This window comes from Prinia subflava, chromosome 4 (assembly GCF_021018805.1).
Source record: "Prinia subflava isolate CZ2003 ecotype Zambia chromosome 4, Cam_Psub_1.2, whole genome shotgun sequence".
In the NCBI taxonomy this organism is placed as follows: Eukaryota; Metazoa; Chordata; class Aves; order Passeriformes; family Cisticolidae; genus Prinia; species Prinia subflava.
The window spans coordinates 14,106,708-14,131,714 of NC_086250.1; the positions used below are offsets into that span (position 1 = coordinate 14,106,708).

Sequence of the window (25,007 nt, forward strand, 5' to 3'; positions counted from 1 at the left end):
TTTGGTGAATTGGACACAATTCATTTCTGTATCAAATGAATTGTTCATCACAGTCTGAACAAGCAATTTCAGAGGTCTGTATGGCCATACCTTCATTTCAGGAACGGGTTAGGAGAGACAGAGACCTCAGACCAATGTGGCCCTGTGTGTTCTGGTGGGAATTGCCCTTGATGTGTGCAAAGGGAAGCCGGTGCTGCTTCTGCCAAACACCCATCTCCAAAGCTGCAGCACTGCCAATCTCTGCACATCCTTCTAGCAGCTCTCCTCAAGGCTAAGGAAAAAGGCTGCTATAACCTTGTTCCCAATTAGTTAAAACTTGCTCTAGTCCCACTTTGCAACACACGTTCCCAAAGGCTCAGAAGATTCCTGTTTTTTACAAAGAGGTGCAGGGAGGGGAGACATTGACCAACTCCCAGGGAACAACAGAGCGACCCCACCCCTAGGGCTGCCTTCACCAACACAGCTCCTCCCTCCTCTCCTTTAAACCTCTAACGGGAAGCTATACCGAGACCTGTGTATGGCTCCTAACTGTCCTGAAGTCTTATTAATTATACTTTCATAAATCTATACATTATAAATTAGGCTAATGACCTCTCCATTCAGGCTGCAACGCTTGCCATAACTAGTGCATATCTAAGTGCAGGAAGTGAAATTCAGATTTAAAGAAGGAAATGCAGGGCCTCATCACCACAAGGCAAATAACTGATACGGGTAAAGCCCACAAAGACTGGATCTCTGATGGGATTATGGAGCAGACAGATTGTCAGCAAACATCACCCCCCTTACAGGCCCCAGGAGAGCGTGTAGGAGCAGGGAGATGACTCAGACTGAGGGGGAGTCCTGGCTCCCTGCAGAGTTGGTTGTTGGCACCGCAAATCCACATCCAGAGAGAATTCCTCATCCACCAGGCAACTGTGGACAGGTGCTGCCAAGCTCCAGATGTTTCCCATTAGCATTGGCTCAGGTGTGGGTGGTTATAAATGGTCCAGGGCAGGAGAGAGGCTGTCTGTGGGGTATCTGGTGATTCCTTGGGGCACCCTCTGCTTTTACAGCTGTATGTAGCATGGAATTTTTTTTTTCTCTTCTGGTTTAGAAATTTAATGTAGGAAAGAGGGAGTGGAGGCTGTGTGTGTTATTCTTTAGGATGTGTATCCTTGTGTGATGGGAGTAGTGGATGGAGGAGTTCTCTTGGAAACTTACTGGGAAAGGCAGTGGCTTCTGAGTTGTATCTGACTTATGCCCATAAGGCAAGAAGCCAAATCTGTTGCTACATGGGCAGTAGCTCAATGGCTTTGGACCTGGTAATTCTGGGGTGCTCTTCATTAATCTGTGCTAATTCCACTGATGAATGGCCAAGGTTTCTGTGTATGTGGGATTGAGGAGTGTGGTGAGCAGAACTGATGCCCTTGATGAAGCAGGGAAGAGGTTAGTTTGTCTGTAAATAATGCTGTCTTTCTCTCCCTCTGTCCCTCTAACAGGACAGGCCAGTATCAGCTCTACCTGTTCTGTTTCATGTGGTAACATGGATGACTGGGACAACAGCAATGAATTCATTCAGCGACTGGACTTCTCCAGTTGTGGTGAGGAGAGTGAAGACAGAAGTGTGAATGAGGAGGACTCCCTGAGCTTGAGCCCCCCTAGAAGCTCAGAGTTCCAGAAATGGCAAGAGAGCAGTCCTCTGCCAGCAACCCCTCAGAGAAAGCTTAGTGAGATTTTCCTGAGCAAGACAAAAGCCTGGATGAGTCCCACCCTGAAGTCTTCCCCATCTGTGAGCAAGAGCTGGAGTAAACCTGAGACACCACTGCACATCACCTGGAAAAAGCTGCAGCTCTGTGACACCCCCCACACTCCTAAGGTAATGGCAGGCCTGTAGCACCTCTGTCGGAGATAAATGCACCTCCCTTCAAGAAGATTGTTGTTTGGGGGGAACTTGGAGATGGGCAGCTGCACTTGCTGCTCTATTCAGCCATTTTCAGATGCAAGTGGGTTTTGTCTTGAAAACTGGAAATGGTGTTATGGCTGGGATGTGTACTTTGCCTGGCAAGTCTGATCAGCTCCAACCAGCTTGTCTGGTGCCACAGTTTTTCTTTTTGTGTGAAACAAAAAAGTTGCTCAGTGAATCTGAGGGAAGCAGGACTTTGTTCTATGGGTAGTAAATCTCCTGTGGAAGAGGTAGCAAACGGGTGTGTGCTTGTGGAGGGAAGTTAGCCTCTCTTCAGCTGTGTCACTGTCCTAAAATGCAATATAGCTACTGAGCCAGTTTCTTGAGAGAATGAGCCCAGCCTCTGTTTTATGTGTAACCTCTTGGAGAGTGTATAATACAACTGCTTTTTGTCTTGAGTAAGCACAGGAGGAGATTTGTTGCCTGCTTCTCTGTTCCTAGATAATTTCTGGTGTGTGCATGGCTCCAAGCAGTCCAGACCTGCAGTGAAGCATAGCTGTTGGTCTGCTCTCAATGTTCCTGCTCTACTGATAGATTTGCTCCTTTGCTTAAGTGGTACATAGAACCAATCCTTCAGTGCTTCTGAGCTACGATTTGACTTCTGTTCTCCTCCAAAAACCTGATTATGTGGAGACAAGGAAGATCCTCTGGCCTTATATGATTGACTGTGTGGCAATATTTACTGAGGAATGACCTGCCACTCTCCAGGAGAAAGCAGTGTAAAGGGCATCACTTCAAAAATTTCCTGAAGTGACTCTTTACAAGAAATCTCCCTAAATCTCACCTTAACACAGGTGCAAAGTTGTCCTTGCTTTGGATGGAGTTAATTTTCTCCTAGTAACTGATACTGCACTGTGATTTTGGGCTTAAGGACAGTGTTGCTAAAACATGGTTATTGCTGGTAGTGTTTACCAAAGTCAAGGACTTTTCAGTTTCTCCAGTTCTGCCGGTGAGCAGAAGCACCAGCAGCTGTGTGGCTCCATAGCCAGGACAGCTGCCAGGAACAAACCGGAGGACTGTTCATACCATGGAATGTCATGCTCAACATATAAACAGAAGGAAATTAGCCAGGTGGGGCTGATTAGGGCCCAGGGATGGGCTGGATATCGGTCAGCACGTGGTGAGCAATTGTGAATCACTTGTCTGTCTTGGGTTTTGTTTATCTTCCTGTTGCCTCTTTTCATAGCAATAATAATTATTTTATTATTTTATTTTGATCATTAATTTGTTCTTTTCTCAATCCACAGGTTTAACCATTTTTTTCCCCTGTTTCTGCTCCCCATCCCACTGGGGAAAGCATTGCAGTTGTGAGCAAAGGGTTCACAAGCAGAGGGCTTGGTTGCTGGCTGGGGTTAAACCATGATACAGGTCTATAAAAATCTTTACCAGACCAGATGGGCTGCAGGTAGTGAAGGCTGCTCTCAGGGTGTGCATTGTGTGGATAACGTGTTGGCTGGGTGATTCAAAACATGCTGCTTGTAGTTCGTCATCTTGTAGCCCATAAGAAGCAATTGCATGAAATCAAGTTTCTTTTCCTTTCTCTGTGGGATAAAGGTGTTGTTTTCCAAGCATGCTGCAAGAGATGGGCTCCAAAGGGCCTAAATCTGCTTGTAGACAAAGCTGGGAGCATTGGCCTTAGAACATTTGAAAGTGACAGAAAGGGTGAGAGAGCAGAGCCCCGTCTAAGACTGCAGACAGAGCCACCAGCTGTGAGGGGAGATGTGGCTCCAGGATCACGATAGTGAGACCACTGTAGGGTTGGAAAGATATGAGACTACTCTGATGTTCAACAGGGAGAATTCTGTGTTCTTAAAGGGCTTTTAACTAGAGGAAAGCATGATGTTCAATAATATTTTAGACCTTATACCTCCCTCTTGAAGCTGATATAAGTCAAATCCAAACATATTTTTTAAAAAGCTGATGGTTACTGAAGGAGTGAAATCAGAGATAGTGGATTTTTGTCTTCAGCTCGAGACTGGTGTCTGTGCTTTCCATGGCCCAAGGTTCTGGACTAGTGAGTGAAACACAATGGCCTGTGTTCTGTGGCAAGGTGAACTATAGAAGATCCATAGATTCTTTCTGAACTTAAATTTCTGAAACTGTTTTTTATTCATGAGGAGAAATGGGTTCTTTTTGCTTTGCTAGTAGCCGCAGAAAGAAATATTTCTAGCAAGTTCCCCTACTAATTCTGCTTAGTGCTGTGAAACCTGGGTGGTATTCTAGCTCATCTCCTGACAAACCGGTCCTGCCCAAACAGAGGCAACAGTCCATGCTGGCAGAACTAGGTCTCCATGTTAATGCAACATATGATGCAATTTCTACCTCTCTGTAGGAGGGAAAGGGGAGCAGCTGGCTCCTCTTGAGGACTGTGCTTGCCAAAATGGCTCTGCAGGCCTCACCCAAGTGAGCAGGGAATAGAGTTTGAAAGGGCTTAACAAGGAATGAAATGCTTTGTGGAAAATGAAAACTGTGGGGACTCAACTAGAGACACAGGGATTTAATGATTCAGCTATTCCAATGAAGGGAGCTGAATTCTCCTTGATTTACAGAACAAGAATTTTATTCTGAAATAGCAGGAACAAAGAAAATTCCTGGTTTATTTACCACCTTTTTTTTTTTCTTCTCTGGATACAGAGCCTGTTATCCAAGACAGCTTTCCCTTCATCTGCAACAAAGGTCCCATCCAAAGGCTTGCGACATCTGAGACTCACTCCTCGTGCTGACTCTGATGACTCTTCCCAAGCTTCTCTTGTCAACATTAATCCCTTTACACCAGAGTCCTATCGACAGATGCTCTTTCACCCTAATGGCAAACGGAAGGCCCGAGGAGAGCTGTAAGTGAGCTGCTCTTAAGCAGCAGGCTGCAATCAGACTGCTGGGAGGAGATAAGTAATGGAGATGTTCAGAATCTGGACTTGTTTGCTAACAATGAATCATCTACTTCTGTAGTAGTCATTGGTGCAGAGTCAATGTTAGCAGACGTATAAAGGTAACAGAAATATAAATAAAAGCCAATCATTGCCTTTGTTCAGAAAGGTAAGTGGGGGATCAACAGCTCTCTTTAGTGGCTGCAGCTTCACCAGTAATAAGGAGGCCAGCAGAATGATGCCTCTGGACAATGCCACTCTGTCTTGTAGGCAGTACTGAAATTGCTTTGTGGAGGCCTCCTAAATGGAAACAGAGTTCCTAACCTGGGACTGCAGTCTGTAAGACCTCAACTAAAAACCTGTTTATCGACTCTATAAACATGATTAGGCTGTAAAGCAAGATTTGGAGGTTCCTTTGAAAGATGTTTTAATTTGAAATCCAGTTGGATTGCTGCATTAAAATGATACACCAGACTTTCCTAATCTTCTGTTACAGGAATGATCCTCATCCAGGAACCCAAATTAAACAGGAGATGCCTACAAAGGTGAGTATCTCTGTTTCCCTCCCACGGAGTGGATGTTTGTAGAAGCTTGGTGTTTAATGGAATTTATTCTGTTATTGGAGTATAAACCGTGACACTGTGCCAGAAGATGAATACCTGTGACAGAAAAGGTCTAAGCTGAATGTTTTGTTAACATTTGTTTGAGATGACAAACTTGGAAGAGATGGAATTGTTCTTTGCAACAGTGCAGTAGCCAGGTTTCTCGAAGGATGATGGTACCCTCTAGCCGAGGAGACCGGCACTGCAGGCAAATGGTCTCCATGGAAAAACACCTGCAGAGCAAATCTGCTACCAGGCAACATCCAGGGCTGCCACAATTATTGTTTTACCTAGAAGAAAGCCTCAAGTAACTTGTGAATTACTGAACTATTATTCTGCTTGAGTGGTAATGAGATTGAGTACGTAATATAGGTATAAAATTGTGTACTAGGAGGTATTTTTACTGCCAAGCTTTTTAAGAGAGTGTAAAATATAGCTGTGGTATGAAACGCAACCTGTTGGGAAGGGCTGCTGTTTCATGTGAGCCACATTTTACTGGCTGTGAGGACCAACTCCTACCTTCTCCTCTGTAAGCTCATGTACCATAAACCAAAAAATCACATCAGTGGTTTCTGTGGAAACCACTATGCAACGTGAGGTGCTGTCGCTGTAAGGGATGCAGGAGGATGGAGAGAAATCCTTTAGTCCACTCCTGTTGTTCACTTCATGCTCCAGTGCTTCTCTTTTCTTTACTTATTTTCCCTGGCAGTAGGCATCACTCTACCAGCAGCTCCTAGATCCCTAGTGGCCATTATGGTAGCAATAATTATGTTCCAACAGTTCTGCCAGCTTTCAGCCCTTAGTGGAAATGTGTCTCCAGGTGAGATATCAGTGGGCATACAAACAAATACACTGAGACCAGCTGATCTGCCATTAGTCAACATCTGGTGCCTCAGACGTGGGGAGTCTGAGCTGATGCAGAATGGCCTTGGCTGCAGGCAGCCTCAGCTGCCAGGGCAAAGCGGCTCTTGCATAGCTGGGTCACAGGAAGCCAACACACCAGGCTCCTCTCCTGAGCTCAAAACAGGCAATAGGTCCTCTCAAGTCCTGTCTTTAGGCCAGTACACTGTTGCTCGCTGTTCATCCCTGACTGACCCCATCAGCTGTGGTCTAGGAACTGCTGGGATGTCATGGCAGTAACCCAAGAAGGCTTAGGCAAATACAGCCAACCAGACTGAATTTCTCCTGAACTACAATTTCTACCTCTATGGCTACCAAGTCCTGATTGTATGAAACCAACTGAACAGCCTTGCAACTTGGCCAAACCAGGGAAGGTGGCCTTTAAGTGGTCAGAAAAAACACAAGCGAAAGGTAATTTCAAGAATTGAAATTACCATTTCCAGAGCTGGCCACACACCTGCAAATATGCCTGGATGAACATCCAGAATGGGAGAGGGAGCAATGTGAGTGCTCAGTGACAGCAAGTGTTACACACCTCTAAAACAATGACAGCTAAAAGCCTTTCAACTCCCATTTGTCTTTGCTGTTTTTGTGACTTTGCAGAGATACACTCTGAAAGCCAGCAATATGGTTTCCCGCTACAAGAAGGAGTTCCTGGAACTAGAGAAAATTGGTGTGGGGGAATTTGGCTCTGTCTACAAGTGCATCAAACGCCTTGATGGATGTGTTTATGCCATCAAACGCTCCAAAAGGCCTCTGGCAGGATCCTCAGATGAGTGAGTGTGCTTGCAAAAACTGCTCGTGGAAATGATGGGCATGTTTTTGAGAGGTGTGAGGGGAAGGAGGGAGTGTGGATCTAAAGGTATCTGATGGGTGGCATGAGCAAAAATTGGCTGCTGCTGCACTTCCAGCAGCTGGGAGAGTGGGGGAAGATACCACTAGACAATTACTGGATATAGATGCCTAGGGAAGGAAGAAGTCACATGCACTGCAAAGTGAGAGGGTGGCATGCCTGCACACCTTGGGTCCATGCTGACAGTTTCTTTACAATAACCGTCAAGAACTTTGACAGACATACAGCTGTCCCTGCCTTGCTGAATGGCCAGAGCTACTCTTATCTGTACTGACCAGCTTGTAGCGTCCTGTATGCTAAAGCCAAGTCTTTGAAGCTGCTGCTGCCTTTGCCTCTTTAACAAAAGACTGGCTTAGCAATTATTTTCTTAACAGCTGCTCAGGGCATTTGAGCAAGGGCAGGTTTCGCTTCAGCAGCTGTGAGAGCCAGCCTGTCTGTCAAAATCCAAGAGAAAGGGGGAACAGAGGGGTTCAGGACTTCCAGGCTGCAAACCAGGGTTCCTCCCCTGGTGCCCAGCAGCCCCTGGCAGCCTGTCACCTCTGCTTTTTGTGTGTGTGCTCCCCTAGGCAGCTGGCACTGCGCGAGGTTTATGCCCACGCTGTCCTGGGGCACCACCCCCACGTCGTGCGCTACTACTCGGCCTGGGCAGAGGACAATCACATGATTATCCAGAATGAACACTGCAACGGTAAGAGCTGGGCAGCGTTCAAGGCTGAGCTCTCTGCACGGGCAAAGTTGCCCTCTCTTGTACTTAAATGTGGGATGTTTTGGCTTACGAGAAAGCAAACTGCCCTGGGGCTGCATCCCGTGGAGAATCCAGTAAGGGCACATAATATTTAGATGAAGCTCTGGGTGGTGCTAATGTTTTAGAAGCAGTGAGTTTAGAACCTTTGTATTTCTGGGATTTGAAAACTGTTTCTCTCTTTTGGCTGGCCTGGAAAAGCATTCCCCATTCTGATGCTTAGAGCTGTGCCAGGACTGTCCAGGTAACACCTGAGTGACTCAAAGGCCATGTAACTTGGGCAAGAACCTCCTCTTGATGGAGGTGGGTAGTGACTGGTTGAGGTGAAGGCACCTTGCATCCTGACTAGAAGAAAGAGGTTGACAGCTGGGGTGGAATGGAGCAAATGATGAGGCAAAGGATAATTGGAGTGCTGCAGGCAGGGTGATACACTCCTACTTGAGTTTGCCCTTGGCAATGCCACTGCTTGAGAGAATTGGAAAAGATACTTTTAGCTACCTGAATTGCTGAAGGCAAATATGTAATGTTCATCTTTTGACTGCACCTATAGTCTTGGAGCTCAATGAAGAGTGGTGACAGCTGTTCAGAGTATTGCTTTCAAATCTGGTGGAGGCAACCATGAAATGTAGTGCTCATTGCTGCAAGATTGATGTATTGCTTGTGTTCTGGTGGCTGAACATCTGAGACTTAGAGAGGTGGTGAAAAGTAAGCTGATGGAGACAGAGGCAATGACATCTTCTAGGTCTGGAATATCCAGTGTGTCTCAATGGAGACCTGTGAAACCGTGTTGAGTGTTAATGCTTTTCAGTCAAAAATCTGCTAGTGGGAACTTAAATTCCTTGTTCCACCTTTCCTGTACCTTTTTTCTGCATCTAAGCACAGCAGAAGCCCTTTTTGTTGTTCACTTGCAGCAGCACTAGCACCATTAACAGGTCAGCCCTCCTGGCAGGATGTAGGCTGGAGGTAGAACTGCAGTTGTTCATCCTTGTCCAGCAGGAGGCTGGGCATTCCAGGGCAGTGGAATGGCTGAAGCCAAATGGTGATGTCCAGGTTTGCTCACTGGAGCACACAGAGCTGGTGTGGCTGGGGTTTGTCACTAGCCAGTCTCCAAGTGTTCTGGGCAGCTCAGCTATTTCAAGCATGCTGCTCTATGAAACCTCTGTTGGGTCTCAGACTAACTGTTTTCCCCTAGGTGGGAGCCTCCAAGATGTGCTGCTAGAAAATGCAAAGCTTGGGCAGTATTTCCCAGAAGGAGAGCTGAAGGAAATATTGCTGCAAGTCTCCATGGGACTAAAATACATCCACAACTCTGGCCTTGTGCACCTGGATATCAAACCTAGTAAGTATAGCACCCTCCTCCTTTGTGGAGGGTTTTCCCAGTGATCCCTCAGGGGTAGGACCTGTGATAAATCCTTCTGAATGGACTGATTTGAGTGCTTCAAAGAGAAGAGGACCTTGCCCTTGTCTTGTGTATGGTGCCTTGTTTTGGCTTTTTAAAAATTTTTATTTTGATTTGCGCCACTACTGCTCCTCTAAAATTCAGCCTTCTCTGATAGCTGGCAGCATTTTTCTCCTGTCTCATGACCTTTGTAATCCTGGCTGGTGGGAATCAGCTGCATACTGGTGGAGCAAGTAGGGCTGCCAGGGAAGATGGGCACTTCCTTATTTGCTGCTGTCTTGTGCAACACTTGGCCTTTGTGTGTGCACCTGCCTTGAGGGATTAAGTTCCTACAAAAACAGTAACAAGGTTTCCTCTCTGCAGCTCAGGATGGTCACCTCCAGGGCAATGCTCTCCCCTGTTACATAGTTAATATTCTTAGAGGGGAGCTCCCTTTTCCTGCTGAATTTATGCTTCTAGCTTAGAGGGCAGAGGGAGGGGAAAGCTGATTTCACTGAGATATTTTATGCACAAGATACAACTGTTTAATGCCAGCTGTGTGATTGAATGTGAGCTGGGCAAAAAGCTGACTGCTAGGTAGGAGACGTGCATAGTTTCTGTGGCTGCAAAGCTTAACTACTTTGACAGGTGGGATTTTATAAAGTTGTCAGGCTGCTGCAGCCTGACTATGATATCACCTTATTGCTAAGCTTCTCTGTCTTGCAGGTAATATCTTCATCTGTCACAAGCTGGCAGTTTCAGGCCCTGCTGGGCAGGAGGAGAGTGACAGTGAAGATGAATTCTCTTCTGGTGTGGTGTATAAGATTGGTAGGTTTTAGCCCACTTTACAGCTGGTCTAAGATTAGGGCTGTGTCCTGTGGCTGAAGAGACTTGCACACAAAACTGATAGGATAGTCATGAATGCCCCAATTACTCACCAGAATTAATTCCTCTAAGAAGAAAAGTCACAGAAAATTCATGTGTTTGTTTCCAAGTGCAGTTTCCCTAGTTAGGTGCAGGCTTACTCTCCTACTCAGTATTTCTTTGTTGGTGCCTATAAAATGCAGGCTTTTATTGGAGAACGACTTCAGTTTGCTTCATTACATTTCAGTTGCTTGTTCTTTGTCTCAGGTGACCTTGGACATGTGACATCAATAACAAACCCTCAGGTGGAGGAAGGAGACAGACGGTTTTTGGCCAATGAGATTTTGCAAGAGGTACAACTGCTACAGCAGGGCAGTGGGGAGAAAAGGGTTGGAGAACAAGTGGGAAGAGATCAACTGTAGAGTAGTCATTAATTTAACTTGTTCCTCCCCTTATCTCCTCTTTCTTCTGTCTGGTCTGGCTGTGAATCCTGTGAAATTAGCACTTTATCATGAACAGTAGTGGTGTGGGTCTTATCATGTAAATACTTCATATGTAAATATTTCTTAAGTAGCTATCATTGAATTATTGCTACTATTTCCCTTGAGGGATCAGTGAGACAAAACCTTTATCAGTTTGAAGACATTTGATTTGCATATCTGGCTGAAATTAAACTACTGGATGTGATTATTGAGGAATATATTTACCCAGATGGATCCTTGTAAAACAAACACTGAACAAGTAGTGGGAGGCACAAGACACCTCTTAGACTGACTGCAGTTTTGTCACTCTGGCCAACAAATGGAAAGAGAATCAGTGCTGAACAACCAGGTTGGATGTGTTATTCAGCTCAGGTATTTAGGTGATGGTATCTGTGCTACCAATGGATTTAGGAACTGTTAGGCCTATGTATCAGATGCAGTCTTCAGTTTGGGTTGGGCATGGGAAGCTTAGTGCCTTGTGGTGAAGGCTAGAGGTACACGTGTGTTAGGCCATCCTCTGGAGTTACTGCAGTGATCCCAACATGGCCTGCAGGGGTGCTTATGGCTGGCTGAAAGCCAGTATGCTCTTGGTTAGTGTTACTGCCTGCTGCCAATGATTTTTTTTTCTCCTGAAGAGTAGAAAACAGCTCACTGGGGTGGTGAAGGCTGTGCCACATACACACACTTGCTTGGCTGTTTCTGTTTGAGCTCATAGCCCAACTCCCCTTTGCTTATTGCAACAAGATGTTCTTTCTAAGCCCCTTCCCTTTTCTCTGCAGCAATACTGCTACCTGCCCAAGGCAGACATCTTTGCCCTGGCGCTCACGGTGGCTCTGGCAGCCGGGGCAGCCCCGCTGCCTCACAATGGGGCCCTGTGGCACCACATCCGCAAAGGCAATGTCCCAGCCATGCCCCAGAAGCTCTCCCACCGCCTTCTTGAGCTCCTTAAGGTGAGGAAGCAGTCTTGACAGGATGGTGGCTTTTGCAGCTGGCACGTGACAGGAGTGTTAAGCTCTGAACTCCTTTGCCTTCTAGCTCATGATCCACCCTGATCCAGTGCAAAGACCTTCTGCCACAGCCCTCACCAAACACCCTGTCCTCCGTCCTTCATGTGGAAAAGCTGTGCAGCTCCAGGAGCAGCTAAATGTGGAGAAATGCAAGACTGCCATGCTGGAAAGGTAGGGCTGGCTTGAGCGTGAAGGGGAGAAGGCATGGGCACAACAATGCTGGTCAGCAGCTTTGATGGAGGGTGGTAGCGCTGGGAGGATGCACATGTGGATATCCCTGGTCAGCTGCTGTGCCTGGAGCTGGGGGCATGATGGGGATGTAAAACAGGGACTTGCAGTGCCCAGGCAGCAGCTGTGCTTCAGCTCTTGCTTGGAGGAGCTGCTGGCTGAGTTACAATGGCGAACATGTGTGCTTCTTGCAACCACTGGTGGTGAAAATGCTGATACAACCTGCAGCCAGTGGGCAGATGAGGAATTGATAATGCACCGAGATAGTGGGTGAAGCACAGAAGGAAGAGAAGTATCAGGTTGTGGCAGTTATCCTCTCCCCCTTGCTGTTGGCAGTAGTGTTTTGAGATGCTGGGATCCAAGAACTGCCCCACAACCCCTCTACGTGCAGTAATCAGCTGAGGAGTAGGTTTTCTGTGTAGACAGAAAAGTGAATGCTCTGGAAGAACAGGAAGTACGAGGGAAGAAAGGAAATGGGAAAGAAGCATATGCCTTTGTTTAGGTATCTGTGCTGCATAAAATGACATTGATCTAAGTTAAACCATGATCATCAGATATCTGAAACAGTGGGAGAAAAACTGAGCTAGGTGTTTCTCATTCTGGTGCCCGTGTGTTGCTGACGCGATACATAGTTTTCTTCTTGTAAATCTTCAGAGCTCATACCTTTCCAAGCAGAAACTCTAGAGACAGCTACAGTAATCTTCATGTTACTCTCTGGGATGAGAAGCTGCCCCCTTCCACAGTGCTGCGGTATTACAGTAACCCTCTTGTGCAAGATTGTTCATAGTTTGCTTCCGTAGCTGATGGGGATTTACGCATGACATGGTTTTCTTCCTTTCTTCTTCCTTCCATCTCCCCCCTGCAGGGAACTTAAAGCAGCTCGCCTTGCCCAGACCCTCATGAAGGACCAAGCCTTAGGAAGTGCCAAGTTACAAGAGTCTGAAACCTCTTCTAAGCAGAAGAGCAAGCGTCTGGTGGGAGGGAAGAGCTGTCGCTCCTTTAGCTTTACTCTGGGTTACTGAATTTCTGTGTTGTCCAAAGATGGCTGAATGGCCCTGTGAAAGCAGAGGGTCTGCACAGACCAATGCCCCATATTGTCTCCCTGTCACTTACTTTTTGTTGTTTGGGTGACTTTTTTTTTTGTTCCCCTGTTAGTTATGATATGTTGGCTGAGAAAAGAATGACTGGCTTACAAGTGTTGGATCATGTGATTTAAGTTTGTTCTGTCTTTTACCTGTCTAATTTCTTCTGTAACTGGCCTTACTACAGACTCAGTGTAACTCTGCCGTGATGAAAGAATGATGTTTTCTCTACTCACTTCCCTCTTTCTTGAGTTGGGCCCTGTTATTGGGGATTTTGTGGTCTCAACACTTGGGCTTACTATACCTTTAGAGAGATGATAATGGCTCTCCAAGGAGGCAGCATCTACAGCTGGCCCCTTCTAGGAAACAGTAGGCAGAGACTGTGGCAGCCAGTTCTAGCTACACACCAGGAACCAGGCAGGTTACACGGCAGTCCTGGGGGCTCGGGATGCAGCTGCCGTGGTGTTTCACTGCGGGGGGACACACTAATAGGAAGTACTTCCAGTTAAGGAGAGGGAGATGAGGAAAAACAGCAACAAAACTTTTGCAGCTCTGTGCTCTAACAGACTAGTTAGTCCCAGATACTCGACTTGTTTTCTGTCTGTCGGGGAGGGCTCCTTGTCCATGTGAGGGGATAACTGCAGTGCGTTGGTCGCTGGGTCTCTTTGTACCCATTTCCCCTCCGTGTATCGCATGTGGTGCAGGTGCCTGCCTGCGAACTGCAGCCTTTCAGCAGAGGAGGGCAATCAGAAAGGGGTTTTACCTTTTTGGAGTTGCCTATGTTAATGGTGGTATATATTTCGTATGTGAGATGTCATAAACCCGTCCCCCTCTCCCCACTAAATGTAACTTTGGAAGTCCTCGTCGCTTGCTTGTGTTGGACAGAGCGCTGCCCTGTGATGAGGGAGACCTTGGTAACTCGGTTATTTCCAGGTTTTACTGGTTTGTTTTATGATGTTGCACGTGCTGGCTTTTAACTGTTCGATCCTACGTTTGGTGCGAATAAAGGTTTTATCATTTTTAACCGGCGATGGAGTGGTGCAGTTCTGTTGGTGTTTCCCCTCGGCGGCCGGGGCGCGTTTCCTCCCGGAACCGCCCGCCCGCCCTTTCCTCTTCCGGCGGCCGCGGGCGCAGCGCGGCGGCGGGCGCGGGGTCGGGCGGCGGGGCCGGGCCGGGGCTCCCTGGGCGCTGCCTCAGCCCTGCTTTTCCCTCCGCAGGCTCGGCGGCAGCATGTGGCGGCGACCGGCGTGGCAGGTAGGGCCGTGCGGGGCCGCGGCGGAGCGCGGGCCCGGGCGCCCTCGGGGCGGTGGCGGCAGGGCTGGCAGGGCTCTCCGGCCGCGGAACAGCGCTCGGCCGTGCCGGCAAGGCCAGGGGGGTCAGATCCCCCGGAGCCTCGCCCGGCCGTGCCCGCTGCTCCGGGCCTCGGCGCTGGTGCTGCCCTTGGGGAAGAAGGAGCGTGATCTGTCTCACGGGCCTGGAACTGCGTGTTACGGGAAATGAGCCCTTTTCACAATTCCTGCACGTGGACCTCTAGCAGAAGTGTTCCTGGGCTTTTTTCCCCCCTCCTCCTTTCTTCTAGGATGGGCTGTGTGCTGGAAAAATGGCAGTTCCTTTACTGTTTTCCACTTGCAGTACTAAGAGTTTTGTGTCTCAGATTTGCCTTGGGAACAAGGATGTCAGTGCATCCACTGCTCGTTCCAGTGCATGGATGTACTTTTTGGGCACACCTGGTTAATCTCTGAAGTGGAGCAGAACTATCAGACCTGTTTGTTTCCAAAGACTAAAGCTCTAACAGCTAAATCCCCACTCTCCTACAAACCTCCTCTTCTCCTATTTATGTATTACAGAAAACCAATAGTTGCTGCACGTCCCAGAAATAATTGCTGGAGGGAGGTATAGCTTTGGGCCACACTTCTTTCTGGGCAACTCTAACTTTGGTTTAACCAGATATTCTTTAATCTTACTAGCTTCATTTGGCTGAACAGATTTCTTTCCTCAGTTCCCCCATCAGTTACCTGGAAGAGAACACACTTGCAGAACCTCTGCAAGTGTTCAGAAAACAAAGTGTAAACAATGCTATTTACAGGCTGTGTCTTGGACACTCACGTTTCTGTTCCTTCAGGTGCTACGCCAGTTTGTAAGACATGACTCTGATACGGTTACCTCATTGGTACTTGAAAGATGTAAGTAACTCCTGACATGCAATTTAGTTGCTACTCACTGTGTTTATCTCAGTTGAAGAATGTCTGAAATAGGGTGGGAGAGAAGCAGGGGGGAGTGGTAGCTCCTCAGTGTAGCAGCTGAGAATGTGTTTCAAGCACACAGACTCGTGAGTGGCTCCCTGTCTGGTCTCTGTCAGGTGAAGCAGCACTTCAGGGGGAAAAGAAAAAAGCCCTGCCAAGGACTTGCACCTCTGTAGGGCAGGTAGTTGTACTTTATCTGTGGCAGTGGTTTCTAACACCTGCCTTCAGCTGTCCTGTGTGCTTGTTTCTGAGACCCCTGGGGCACCCTTGTGTGTACTGCTGCCTCAGCAGGATTTGCTCCCCTTCACTATTCACACCCTCGTTGTACACAAGGGATACTTCCCTGACCTCTTCCAGTTGTCCTTGAACATGGAGAAGGGATAGGCTGTGTCTGCCTAGGCCTGGTACCCCTGTAAGAACTGACTCTCTCATTCAGAGGATGGAGTGTAGTAATGCAACTTTGTTTCACAGGTACTGCTGCACATTGTGTTTTATCATTATGAATAAAATAAAAGTCAAGATAAGTAAATGCAGATTAGTCTCAAGTGACACATGGATGTGTCTGGGAAAGAGATGGAACAGAAAGAATAAAAAACCTTTGGCTTTTTAAAAAATCCAGTATTTCACAATGATAATGATGGTACAGGCACAATCTGCTGCAGCCCAAAAAAGCCCAGTGTCACAAGAGCTTAAAAAGTGCTTAGGAGGTACAGAAAGTTGTGATCCTGGCCCGTGAGAAAAGCTGCTGACTGACGGCTTGCCATGCTTAGATGCACCATAATTCACCTGTGTGTGTTTGGTCTCTCTTGTTTCAGCCATGAATCGTGTTCAGCTGCTGGGTCGGGTTGGACAGGACCCTATCATGAGGCAAGTGGAAGGAAAAAATCCTGTTACCATATTTTCCCTTGCAACCAATGAGATGTGGCGGACAGGAGATAGTGAAGCGAGCCAGGGAGGTGAGTCTGCACGAGCAACGTGTCCCAGGTCACGGCTGCGGGGCCAGCAGCACCACACCTGCAAATCTCTGGGGTGCAGGAAAGCTCCTTTAGGTCAGCAGAGATGGTGGTGTGTTTGTGTGTCTCTTACTGATCCCCAGCAGCACAAACTGAGGAGAGATCTGCTGTTGCCCTTCCTCAGGAGGAGAGGAGAGTGTAGAGTGGGCAGTTTGTCACTGGTGGGGTTTGTCAGAGGCATAGCAGGTTCTATACTCTCACTTGTATTTCAGGATGAGAAAAATAAAGAAAAGATAATTTTCTCATTGATTCTGTCCTCAGTTTGCATCTACAGATGTCTCATTCTCTAAATTCTATGCAGTGTGAAGTGTCTGAGGGGGAAAGAAATAAATAGCATGAGCACTGTCTTACAGAAAAAGTGATGACTTGGTTTGAACTGTGCTGGACAAGAATTTGTTTGGACACAGACAAATGGGACATTTAGTTCTCGAGTGAAGTGGGAGACGGAATGCTGGTATCCTCCTGTTTTCAAATCACTTCTCATAATTTGAGAATACCAATGTGTTGAAACTAATTTCTGAGCCTTGTGTCACAAAGAGGATTTGGCATCCAGCTCTGTTACCTCTGTGTGCCTTAGGTGGTGATATCAGTCAGAAGACAACGTGGCACAGGATCTCTGTCTTCAGGCCGGGCCTCAGGGATGTCACCTATCAGTATGTGAGGAAGGGGTAAGTGAACAACAAATGTGGGTGAGGATTTAATGCCTTAATAGTGGATTACTGTAATAATTACGGTGACCAGGAACTGTAGTGAGATACAGGTGCCATAAAACAAGTTAGCAGAGCTGTTACAAACAACTGATATAAAAGCCTGTGTCCTTGGAATCAGATTCTGAATTCAGCCAAGACAAGGAGTCACAGGCTCCCGGTGAAAGAGGGGAAATTCAGGTTGGATGTATGGATATAAGCCTTACTGCCAAGGTGGTGAGGCCCTGACAGGCTGCCCAGAGAAGCTGTGGATGGCCCATCCCTGGAAGTGTTCTAAGTCAGCTGAATGGGGCTTTGAGCAGCCTGATGCAGGGGATGGTATTCCTGCCCATGGCTGGGGGTTGGCACATGTGGTCTTAGGATCCCATTTTAACCCAAACCATTCTAGGATTACAGAATGGAAAACAGCAGCACAGTTCTCTGACCAAAATCAAATTCTTGGTTTTTTTTCAGCTCTCGAATATTTGTTGAAGGGAAGATAGATTATGGTGAATATACAGATAAGAACAATGTGAGGCGACAGGCCACAACAATTATAGCAGGTAAGGAGCAAAGCACCAAGCTGCCTCTTGCTCTTTTAAAATAGAAAGGGGGTGGAAGACCTCTGAAAGGGAGTTTGTCTATCTTCCTCCTCAGTATCCACACTCAGGGATTTTGAGAGAATGGATAGGGTGTACCAGAGGATTTCCTCTGGCACTCCTTCTGAGCACACAGAAAATGGGAGCATGCCAGTTGCAAACTGTTGGTGTCATTTGCTTACCCCACAGAATGGATGAGTAGACTTGTGCCTTGGATTGACACAGCAAAGAAAGCTAGGAATCTCAACACTTTCCTTGAGCCTTTAAAATAGCCTGAGCATCCCATATCTTGTGTGGATAGAGCTGCTAGTGTGTTGCTTTTGAGTGAGGGGTAAATTAACTGGGTAGTAGAGCAAACATGTTACACAAGTATGTCTAAAACTAGGACAGAGGAAAAGGAAGGAATAAAAAAGGAAGAAGAACAGTCATATTCCTGGATGTGTCTGCAGCCTCTTTAAAAGCTAGCAGTGCTATAAATCACTGGAAGGGAGAAGCAATTTTCTTTTTTAATTAGTATTCTAATGATTTCTTGTTCAAAAGACCCAGGCTTGAGTTGCTTCAGGAGTTCCTTAGGCTTGATGAAGCAGGTGCTTCCCATAGTCCTGTAGGCTGTTGATGTGGTAGTGCAGACTGAACATGACAAAAGTAAAAGGAAATAGGCTGATAGAGATTGTAGTCTAAGAATTAAACTGTTATTTTAAAATGTTTCTGGTGTCTTTGACTGTTCAGCAGCTTTTCATCAGCTTTAGCACACTTGTTTCTGAGTACATATGATCACCTTGAACTGTCTGCTTTCAGGGGATGTAGAGAAAGAACCCTGTATTGGACACTGTTTTATGAACCATTATTCTGTTCCAAAATCTACATCTTAGCAACTTATTTTAACACAAAGACCTGGGCTTCATGGTGTGGAGGCTTGTACCAAGGCAAAATAATGCTCAAGATTAATTTTTTGAATTTCTTTTCAGATAATGTGATTTTCCTGAGCGATAGCTCAACAAGAGACAAAGAGTGATGTCCTTAGTGCTTGGATCTAGGCCATTTCATTCCTTCGGTTTTTCAGTGCTTCATAATTCTGTAATCACGTATATTGCTTTAGTTTCTTTAAGAAATAAATAAAATGTTTGTTACCTAGAGGGTACTTCTGTGTGTTTTGTTTTCCCATTTCTCTGTTGTGATCTTTTGGAATCCTTTTTTTTTCCTTCTTAAAAGAAAAGGTACCCCAGGTAGCTGTATCAGTGCTTGAGCTGATGAATGTATAAATGGGGGTCACTCTTTGCATCTTCAGCCATTTTCAAACGTTCTGCCTTTGGCTGCCTTAATCTCTCTGCTGTCCTGTGGGACCTGCCAGCCTGATCCCCTCTCACTGTTGACATTCCTCCTCTGCTCTGTAGGTGTCATTCCCTGTTTTCCCTTCACTAAGCCCGTTAGGACAGTAAGTTTAAAGCAGAACCATTGGTGCTCAGATGGAGAATTGTCACAGACCACAGCAGGCCTCTTGTGCACCTGCCCCTCTGCTGATCCTGGGCATTGTCTTTCCCTTGTTTGTTGTGGTGTTTGGCGTGGGATGGCATCAGCATTCCCAGCCAGTCCCCCTGGGGTGCTGTGCCCATGGTTTGCCATCAGGAGGAGCTGGAGGAGCAAGGGCCTTGGCTGTGCCCTGGGGAGTTGCATGGAAAACGTTCCGGGTCTGGGATTTGGAGTGTGGGAGAGGCACTTGTTTCACTTGGTTTTGTTGTCAGAGTGAGAGTTACTGTATTATTGGTCAGAAGTTGCTCAACTAAAAGGGGTTTGATTCTACTACACAAAGAAGAGAAATTCCCACTGTAATACAACATGATGTGAACAGAGAAAGAAAAGTATTTGAGATGATAATTTCCTGCCTTCAGAGCTGGTGGGATTTTGTATCTCATCTCTCTGAGCCCAGTGCAGAACACATTAATAGTCTTTGAGCTCTTTCCCCTACAGAATTTTGGGGTTTTTTTATGCCCAGTGAGCATTGTACTAACAAAAACTTCAATTCTGTTGATTCAGCATCTGTTTCTGGTTGATGTTACAGCTCTGACAATCCAAGTCCCTGTCACTGGCATACTGGGGTGTTAGATGTATCACAAAGCCTTAGCTACCTCAGTGTCCTGTTACCCACAGGAGATTCTTTTCAAATATGAACTCCTGACTTTAATTCCTTGAACTACTTGTTGAATCTGAGCTTGTTGTACTGCTGTGAGAATTGAGATGGTGCTCTTGCACAGGAGTGATCCAAGTACAGTTTGTGCTTGGTCCACACAGTTTTTTTTCTCTTTGTCAAAAGTTGGGGTTTGTCTTGAGCTTTCTGCTAGGAGGCCTTGAGCAAATGTGCTGAGCTTCTCTTCCTTCAGTGGTCACCTTGTACTCTGCTGTGGTGGTGGAGCTCATGGCAGTGCCTGTTTTGGAGCCTGAGAATGGCCTTTCACCTCCAGACTCAGATGTGACAGCAAGGATTCCCTTCACCACCACAGTGGAGTGGCCAGAACTGCCGGAACTCTGCAACTGCTGAATGGCTCCTGCTAATCTCTGCCCCTGGCTCAAGTTGGCGACAGCAGAGAGAGCTAACACAAGATATTAGGATTAGGTGCCAGCAAGGAAAAACATTTGCTCAAGAACTTTGAGTTTTCTTGCCCTTCCAGTTCTATTTAAAGTAGCTGGTACACTTTTAAAGATTGACCTGCTACAAAGGCAACACACACTGGAAAGAGTGCTGAATGTTCAGCACAGCTTGGCAGTAGGGCAGGCCTTCCCAAATGGTTCTGCATTGCCTTAGTTACAGCAAAAATAACCAGTGGCAAAGGCTTGTTTTGTGTTCATCTCTTATGTCTGCTCTGGGGCAAAGTTAATCTGTAACTAATTCATTTCAGTTATGAGAAAATCCTGTGTGAAATCAGCATTCCTGTAGCATCTGGTTGGTTTTTTAATGGGTAGGTACTTGTTGTGCGAGGAAATAGAATGGGAATGGTATCACCTGAGTGAAATACAGTGATTCCTTGTTTATAACTAGGCAATAAGTGTTTTCCCACAGTGTCCTCTGAAAAATGGCATTCTGCTTTTTCTTGTCTGTGTTAGCATCTTGTGTAAACCTGATGAGGCAAACCCTGGTTCCTTGCATTAATCAGGATATTTAGAAGTGTTTGACCTTAAGGAATTTATTTTATGTATTTATGGTGATAATTGGAACAGATAAGTACAGATGACTTCTTTTTAGAATGTCAGCACGTTCACCAAGTATTTGGAGCGTTTCTGAACAGCTCTGAGGCAGAGCTATTCTGGTCTGCAAGGCAGCTCCGTTGCACTCAGTTATTTCTGTCAGCCTGCAGTAAGGTGTAGGAAACACTCTTCTCTGCTTGTTTTTGTGGCTGTTGGGAGGAAGGCACCACGGCATTGTGCCTCTGTCACACAGCAAAAGACACTTTCAACTTTAATTCTCATCTGCAAAAATTGCTCTGTCCACAGGAATTATGAGGCATGAGAAAGGAGAAGATGCTTCAGCCAAAGAATTCAAGTCCCACTTCACCAAAAGAGCCCTCTCATTATCCTCTGTGGGATTTGGGGCACTGTGTCTGTGTTCCCAAACACAGGTCATACTTCAGTTCAAACCCAGTGCTTGTGGGGAGCTGGTGAAAGCCCCTGCAGAGGGGCTGGAATTGCAAAGGCAGGAAAGCTGAATCAGAGCTTAGAGAAGCCCCTGGCTACAACACCAAAGAAGATTTTGGTAGAGAGCCTGTATTTCTGTCAGTGTCCCCATGATGTGGGTTTAGTAACAGGCTGTCTTCGGGGCTGGCTATCTCCCTTTTTTCATATGTCAGAAAAGGAATAAAATGCCAGGATTGTGGGAAGAAAACTTCTCTATTCTCAAGCTCACCTCCTATTTTTAACTCTGAAATTTCTGTGGTGGAGGCCATTTTGCTGAGCAGTTGAGCGTGTCTGGATGTACAAACTAAGACTTGGTGTCTGTTTATCTTGGCAGTGGTGAGCTTCTCAGCACAGCAATGTGATTTAGATCTCATTTACACAAGAAATTTGCTTTGTTAGTGCATTGCTAGATACTGGGTAGTGCAAGCAAAGTCTTTGCACAACACACAAAGAAATAACTTTCACAGGGTTTCTCCTGAGACATCCTCTTGTGGGGAATGTGTCAGTGTGTGTGAGATTTTTCTTCTGCTTGTTGCTTAGTCCCACATAAAAAATTCAGCTTATTTCCATACCTAGCCATTTCACAAGAAACTCCAGTAACTACCGTGATTAGAAATTGACTGCTGGTTTATTCTGTATATTCTTAGACCTGAAATTTGTATCCTGCACTCTTTAAGAGGTGCTGAATTTGTTGAAGAAGTCTCTAGCTGTGGCTATGTTCTGTTGCTTTCAAGGGGTAAGATTTTTGGTAGCTGTTCAGAAACCTGGCAGTTTTCATCCTGTGGGCTCTGTTGCTGTTTGTTTTTTCCTTGCTGGTTGGTTTCTCAAACTGATTTGAACAGGGCGGCTGTAGAAAATGGATGGTTATCTTGATCCTGGTTGTCACAAGTCAGAAAAATGTCACCTGTAAATATTTAATGAACCTTTGTGCAGCTGACCTGATCTAGAACTGAGTAACGATGTGGTTGCAGGAGCTGTGGCTTCTGTGACCCGGATCTGCAAGGAGAAAGAGCACCTTTCCTTTGCCAGGATTTGTATTGTTGCTTGCTTTGTTCTTTGATATTTTAAGTAAGTGGTGTTGTTTGGAGCTTTGCCTTAGCAGCCTCCTCTTTCTTAGCTGGTTTGGTTTTCTCTGTAGGTTTTTGGTGTGTGTTTTCTGTGTGGGCTTTCTGCTCCCTGCAGAAAGGCAACAGAATTCTCAGTAAACAAAAGCTGAGCTCTACTCTTCCCTGTATGTGCAGACAATAACTCCCCACCTTTTTATGTTCTTGTAGATTTTGGTCATTTTTTGCACTCTCCCCCTGTGCTGCAGAGTGAGTTCAAACCTGTTTCAGAAGAGTGGATGAGGAAAGGTGACAAAAGAAGAAACCAAAAATGCTCTCAGAATGCATGGAACTTAAAAATACTATTATAGCTGCTCTAAGAGAAAAGTAATGAAGTATGGAGAAACAGCCTTGGCTTTTCAGCAGGCTGTTAACTATTGAAATCTACCATTTGAATCCTCCAAGGACTATGGGATAAAGTTAGAATAGCTGTATCACATTCTTGTTGGTTTTAAGGTGCTTTCCCCAGTGCCTGATTTCTAGTGAAGTGTCTGTCTGTGGGCAGCAACAAGTGACAGATTAGACTGCTGTCCTATGTGTTATATCAGCACGCTGAATAATTAATATTCTCTGGAAAGGATTAGTTTCCTCCACTTTGTCTGTTCCTTCTTGGTGTTGTGTATGTGCTGCCAGTCTCTAGCATAACTGTGCTATTTCAGATTTCCTCTCCCAAGAAGAACTGGTGCTGCAGCACCAACACATCATCAGTGTGGTCTCTATGCTGTGTGCAAAGCAAATTGGTCACATTTCCTTACAAAGTCTTGGGTAATTGTTTCAGAGATGTTGAAGCTCAAAACTTACATGTAAGCCTTGAACACTAATTTTAATAATGTGTCAGTAACTGGGCAGGGTGCCTAGTTACTAATATTCTGGTTTATATTTATATTATAGCCCCAGAAATGGATAGTTTTGTGTGTCCAAATATTTCAGTGGCCAAAGAAGTCTTGCAGCATACTTATGAATTCTCAGCAGCTCTGTCACACAGGAGCAGTGCTCAGTACTATTGATAAAGAGAGAGCTCCTGGGGGAAGTGCAGAGGGGAGAGGGACACAACTTTATATGGTGCAAATGAGTGGAAACCACTGGGAAAAGCAGTGTGCTGTTTACCCAGGGTGCCTAATTTTGTAAGAGCGCTTTACCCAAGGAGGCACGACAGAAGTATGTGCCCGTGCAACTTCTTCCTTAAATAAATATTTCTGCCTGAGAAGTGTGTTAGGGTTAGAGAAAGTTCAGCCCAGTACTCTCAAATACCAGTCCTGGGGAGCCCCTTGTTCTCATCATGCTCAGCAAAGGAAGCTGCACTCACCCCGTCAGGACCACCTTTTTCTAAGGTGGCTTTCATTTTGTTGGTTTGCAAGGCAAACATGGGTCTCCCTTTAGACTTCTCCTATACCAAAACATTCTGAGTCTAACCCAAAACTGAGTGCCCCAGCCCCAAGAAATTATCTAGTGCCAGCAGTGATTTTTGAAGGTGCTAATCTCAGCCAGCAGGGTGATAGAGAGCCTTTTGTTAAAGGGATTATCACAAGGCTTTGAAGAACACATCCAATGAAAACACGGAGGCTCCTGCATGAGGAACTGACCTTTACAAATTTCACAATCTGCATCTCTGGATTGGGACAGTGGAATTGCTTTGATAACAGTGCCTGGCAATGCCAGGACACAAGAAGTTTGTACCTCTGGTTGGGCTTGGAGTGGAAGGCAGCAATTCAGGCACGGGTAATTTGGCTTTAGGTTTGGCTTTAGATGATTTCTGTGCTGCTGAAGGCAAATTCAGACTGACTTCTTTCACAATGACTAACTTAAAACAACTAATCTTTACAGAAGATCTTTGGTAGTATAACTTTTGTTACACTTTTAAATTATTTTCCTAATCAAACTCCAGCAGTTGAATATATTTTAAAGGAACAAACCTGGTGAACTCACCATTGTTTTCCCTATTTTTGGTGCTGTTGTGCCTGCTAAGTGCTGGGGAATCCTTCTGCCTGTGTTTTCCTCAGAGGGCTGCTGTGGGCTCTCCTGAGCGAGGACTGCAGCACTCCTGCTGGCTCTGTGAGGGGAGGAAGGGGCTGCCCCAAGGGCTGATGTCTAAATGGAGGTCTGGGAGAGAGAGAGACCTCTGGTTCCTGCACAAGGCAGCCTGGAAATGTCACTCAGTGCTGAGCTGCCCCCACAGACCCGGCCGTGCCGGGAGCCGCGGACAGGCACTGAGGAACGCCCAGCTTTTAGAATCCTGAATATTTGGCAGCTTTTCACTTTTAAAGAACAATGGAGTGTCAGTGTTGCCCTGGCTTGGCAGGAACACAAGTCTTAAAATACCGTAATTTCCCGTTGCCTGGGATTATTTTTACTGCCGGGTGATGAGCGCTCTGGGACCGATCTGAGGCAGGCCCCAGCGTCCTCGGCGGCTGTTCTGGTTTTCACACGGTGCGTTCTGGCCTGTCTTCACGGCACCGGTACCGGGCTGGGCTGTCTCGGGCCCGCCATCCCGGGCGCGGTGCCGGGGCCGCCGCGGGTCCCTCCCTCAGGGAGGGACGGGGCGGGGCGGCGCGCGCCGGCCGCAGTCTTGTCGCTGTCCCATTGGCTGGCGCTCCCGCCGCTCCGCCGCGCCATTGGCTGCGCGCGCCACGCCCACATTCCGCGGCCGCGGCCTCTCGGGGCCCGCGCTCCCATTGGCCCGCGCCCGGCGCTGCTCGCCCCCGATTGGCGGGCGGGGCGGCGGGGGCGGGGCGGGGGCGCGGCGCGCAGCT

At 46.6% G+C, this 25,007-nt stretch overlaps 1 protein-coding gene across 2 annotated transcripts in view; it reads left to right on the forward strand.

Annotated features, from left to right (window-relative positions):
* The window catches only part of WEE2 (WEE2 oocyte meiosis inhibiting kinase), a 25,184-nt gene extending 6,562 nt beyond the window's left edge, over nucleotides 1-18,622 (forward strand). The window contains exons 1-16 of one of the 2 annotated variants that reach the window (XM_063395590.1): nucleotides 1,508-1,855; nucleotides 4,577-4,776; nucleotides 5,306-5,354; nucleotides 6,915-7,087; nucleotides 7,731-7,852; nucleotides 9,099-9,245; nucleotides 10,011-10,112; nucleotides 10,416-10,501; nucleotides 11,410-11,580; nucleotides 11,666-11,808; nucleotides 14,165-14,201; nucleotides 15,070-15,130; nucleotides 16,006-16,146; nucleotides 16,781-16,871; nucleotides 17,364-17,452; nucleotides 18,457-18,622. In XM_063395590.1, the coding sequence (XP_063251660.1) occupies nucleotides 1,523-1,855; nucleotides 4,577-4,776; nucleotides 5,306-5,354; nucleotides 6,915-7,087; nucleotides 7,731-7,852; nucleotides 9,099-9,245; nucleotides 10,011-10,112; nucleotides 10,416-10,501; nucleotides 11,410-11,580; nucleotides 11,666-11,808; nucleotides 14,165-14,201; nucleotides 15,070-15,130; nucleotides 16,006-16,146; nucleotides 16,781-16,871; nucleotides 17,364-17,452; nucleotides 18,457-18,503 (1,992 nt within the window). In that variant the 5' untranslated portion in view covers nucleotides 1,508-1,522 and the 3' untranslated portion in view covers nucleotides 18,504-18,622. Of the gene's footprint in view, nucleotides 1-1,478; nucleotides 1,856-4,576; nucleotides 4,777-5,305; nucleotides 5,355-6,914; nucleotides 7,088-7,730; nucleotides 7,853-9,098; nucleotides 9,246-10,010; nucleotides 10,113-10,415; nucleotides 10,502-11,409; nucleotides 11,581-11,665; nucleotides 11,809-12,730; nucleotides 13,878-14,164; nucleotides 14,202-15,069; nucleotides 15,131-16,005; nucleotides 16,147-16,780; nucleotides 16,872-17,363; nucleotides 17,453-18,456 lie in introns of those variants that run through there. The other variant, XM_063395589.1, reaches the window with a different exon arrangement.
* The last annotated feature ends 6,385 nt before the right edge of the window (nucleotides 18,623-25,007 follow it).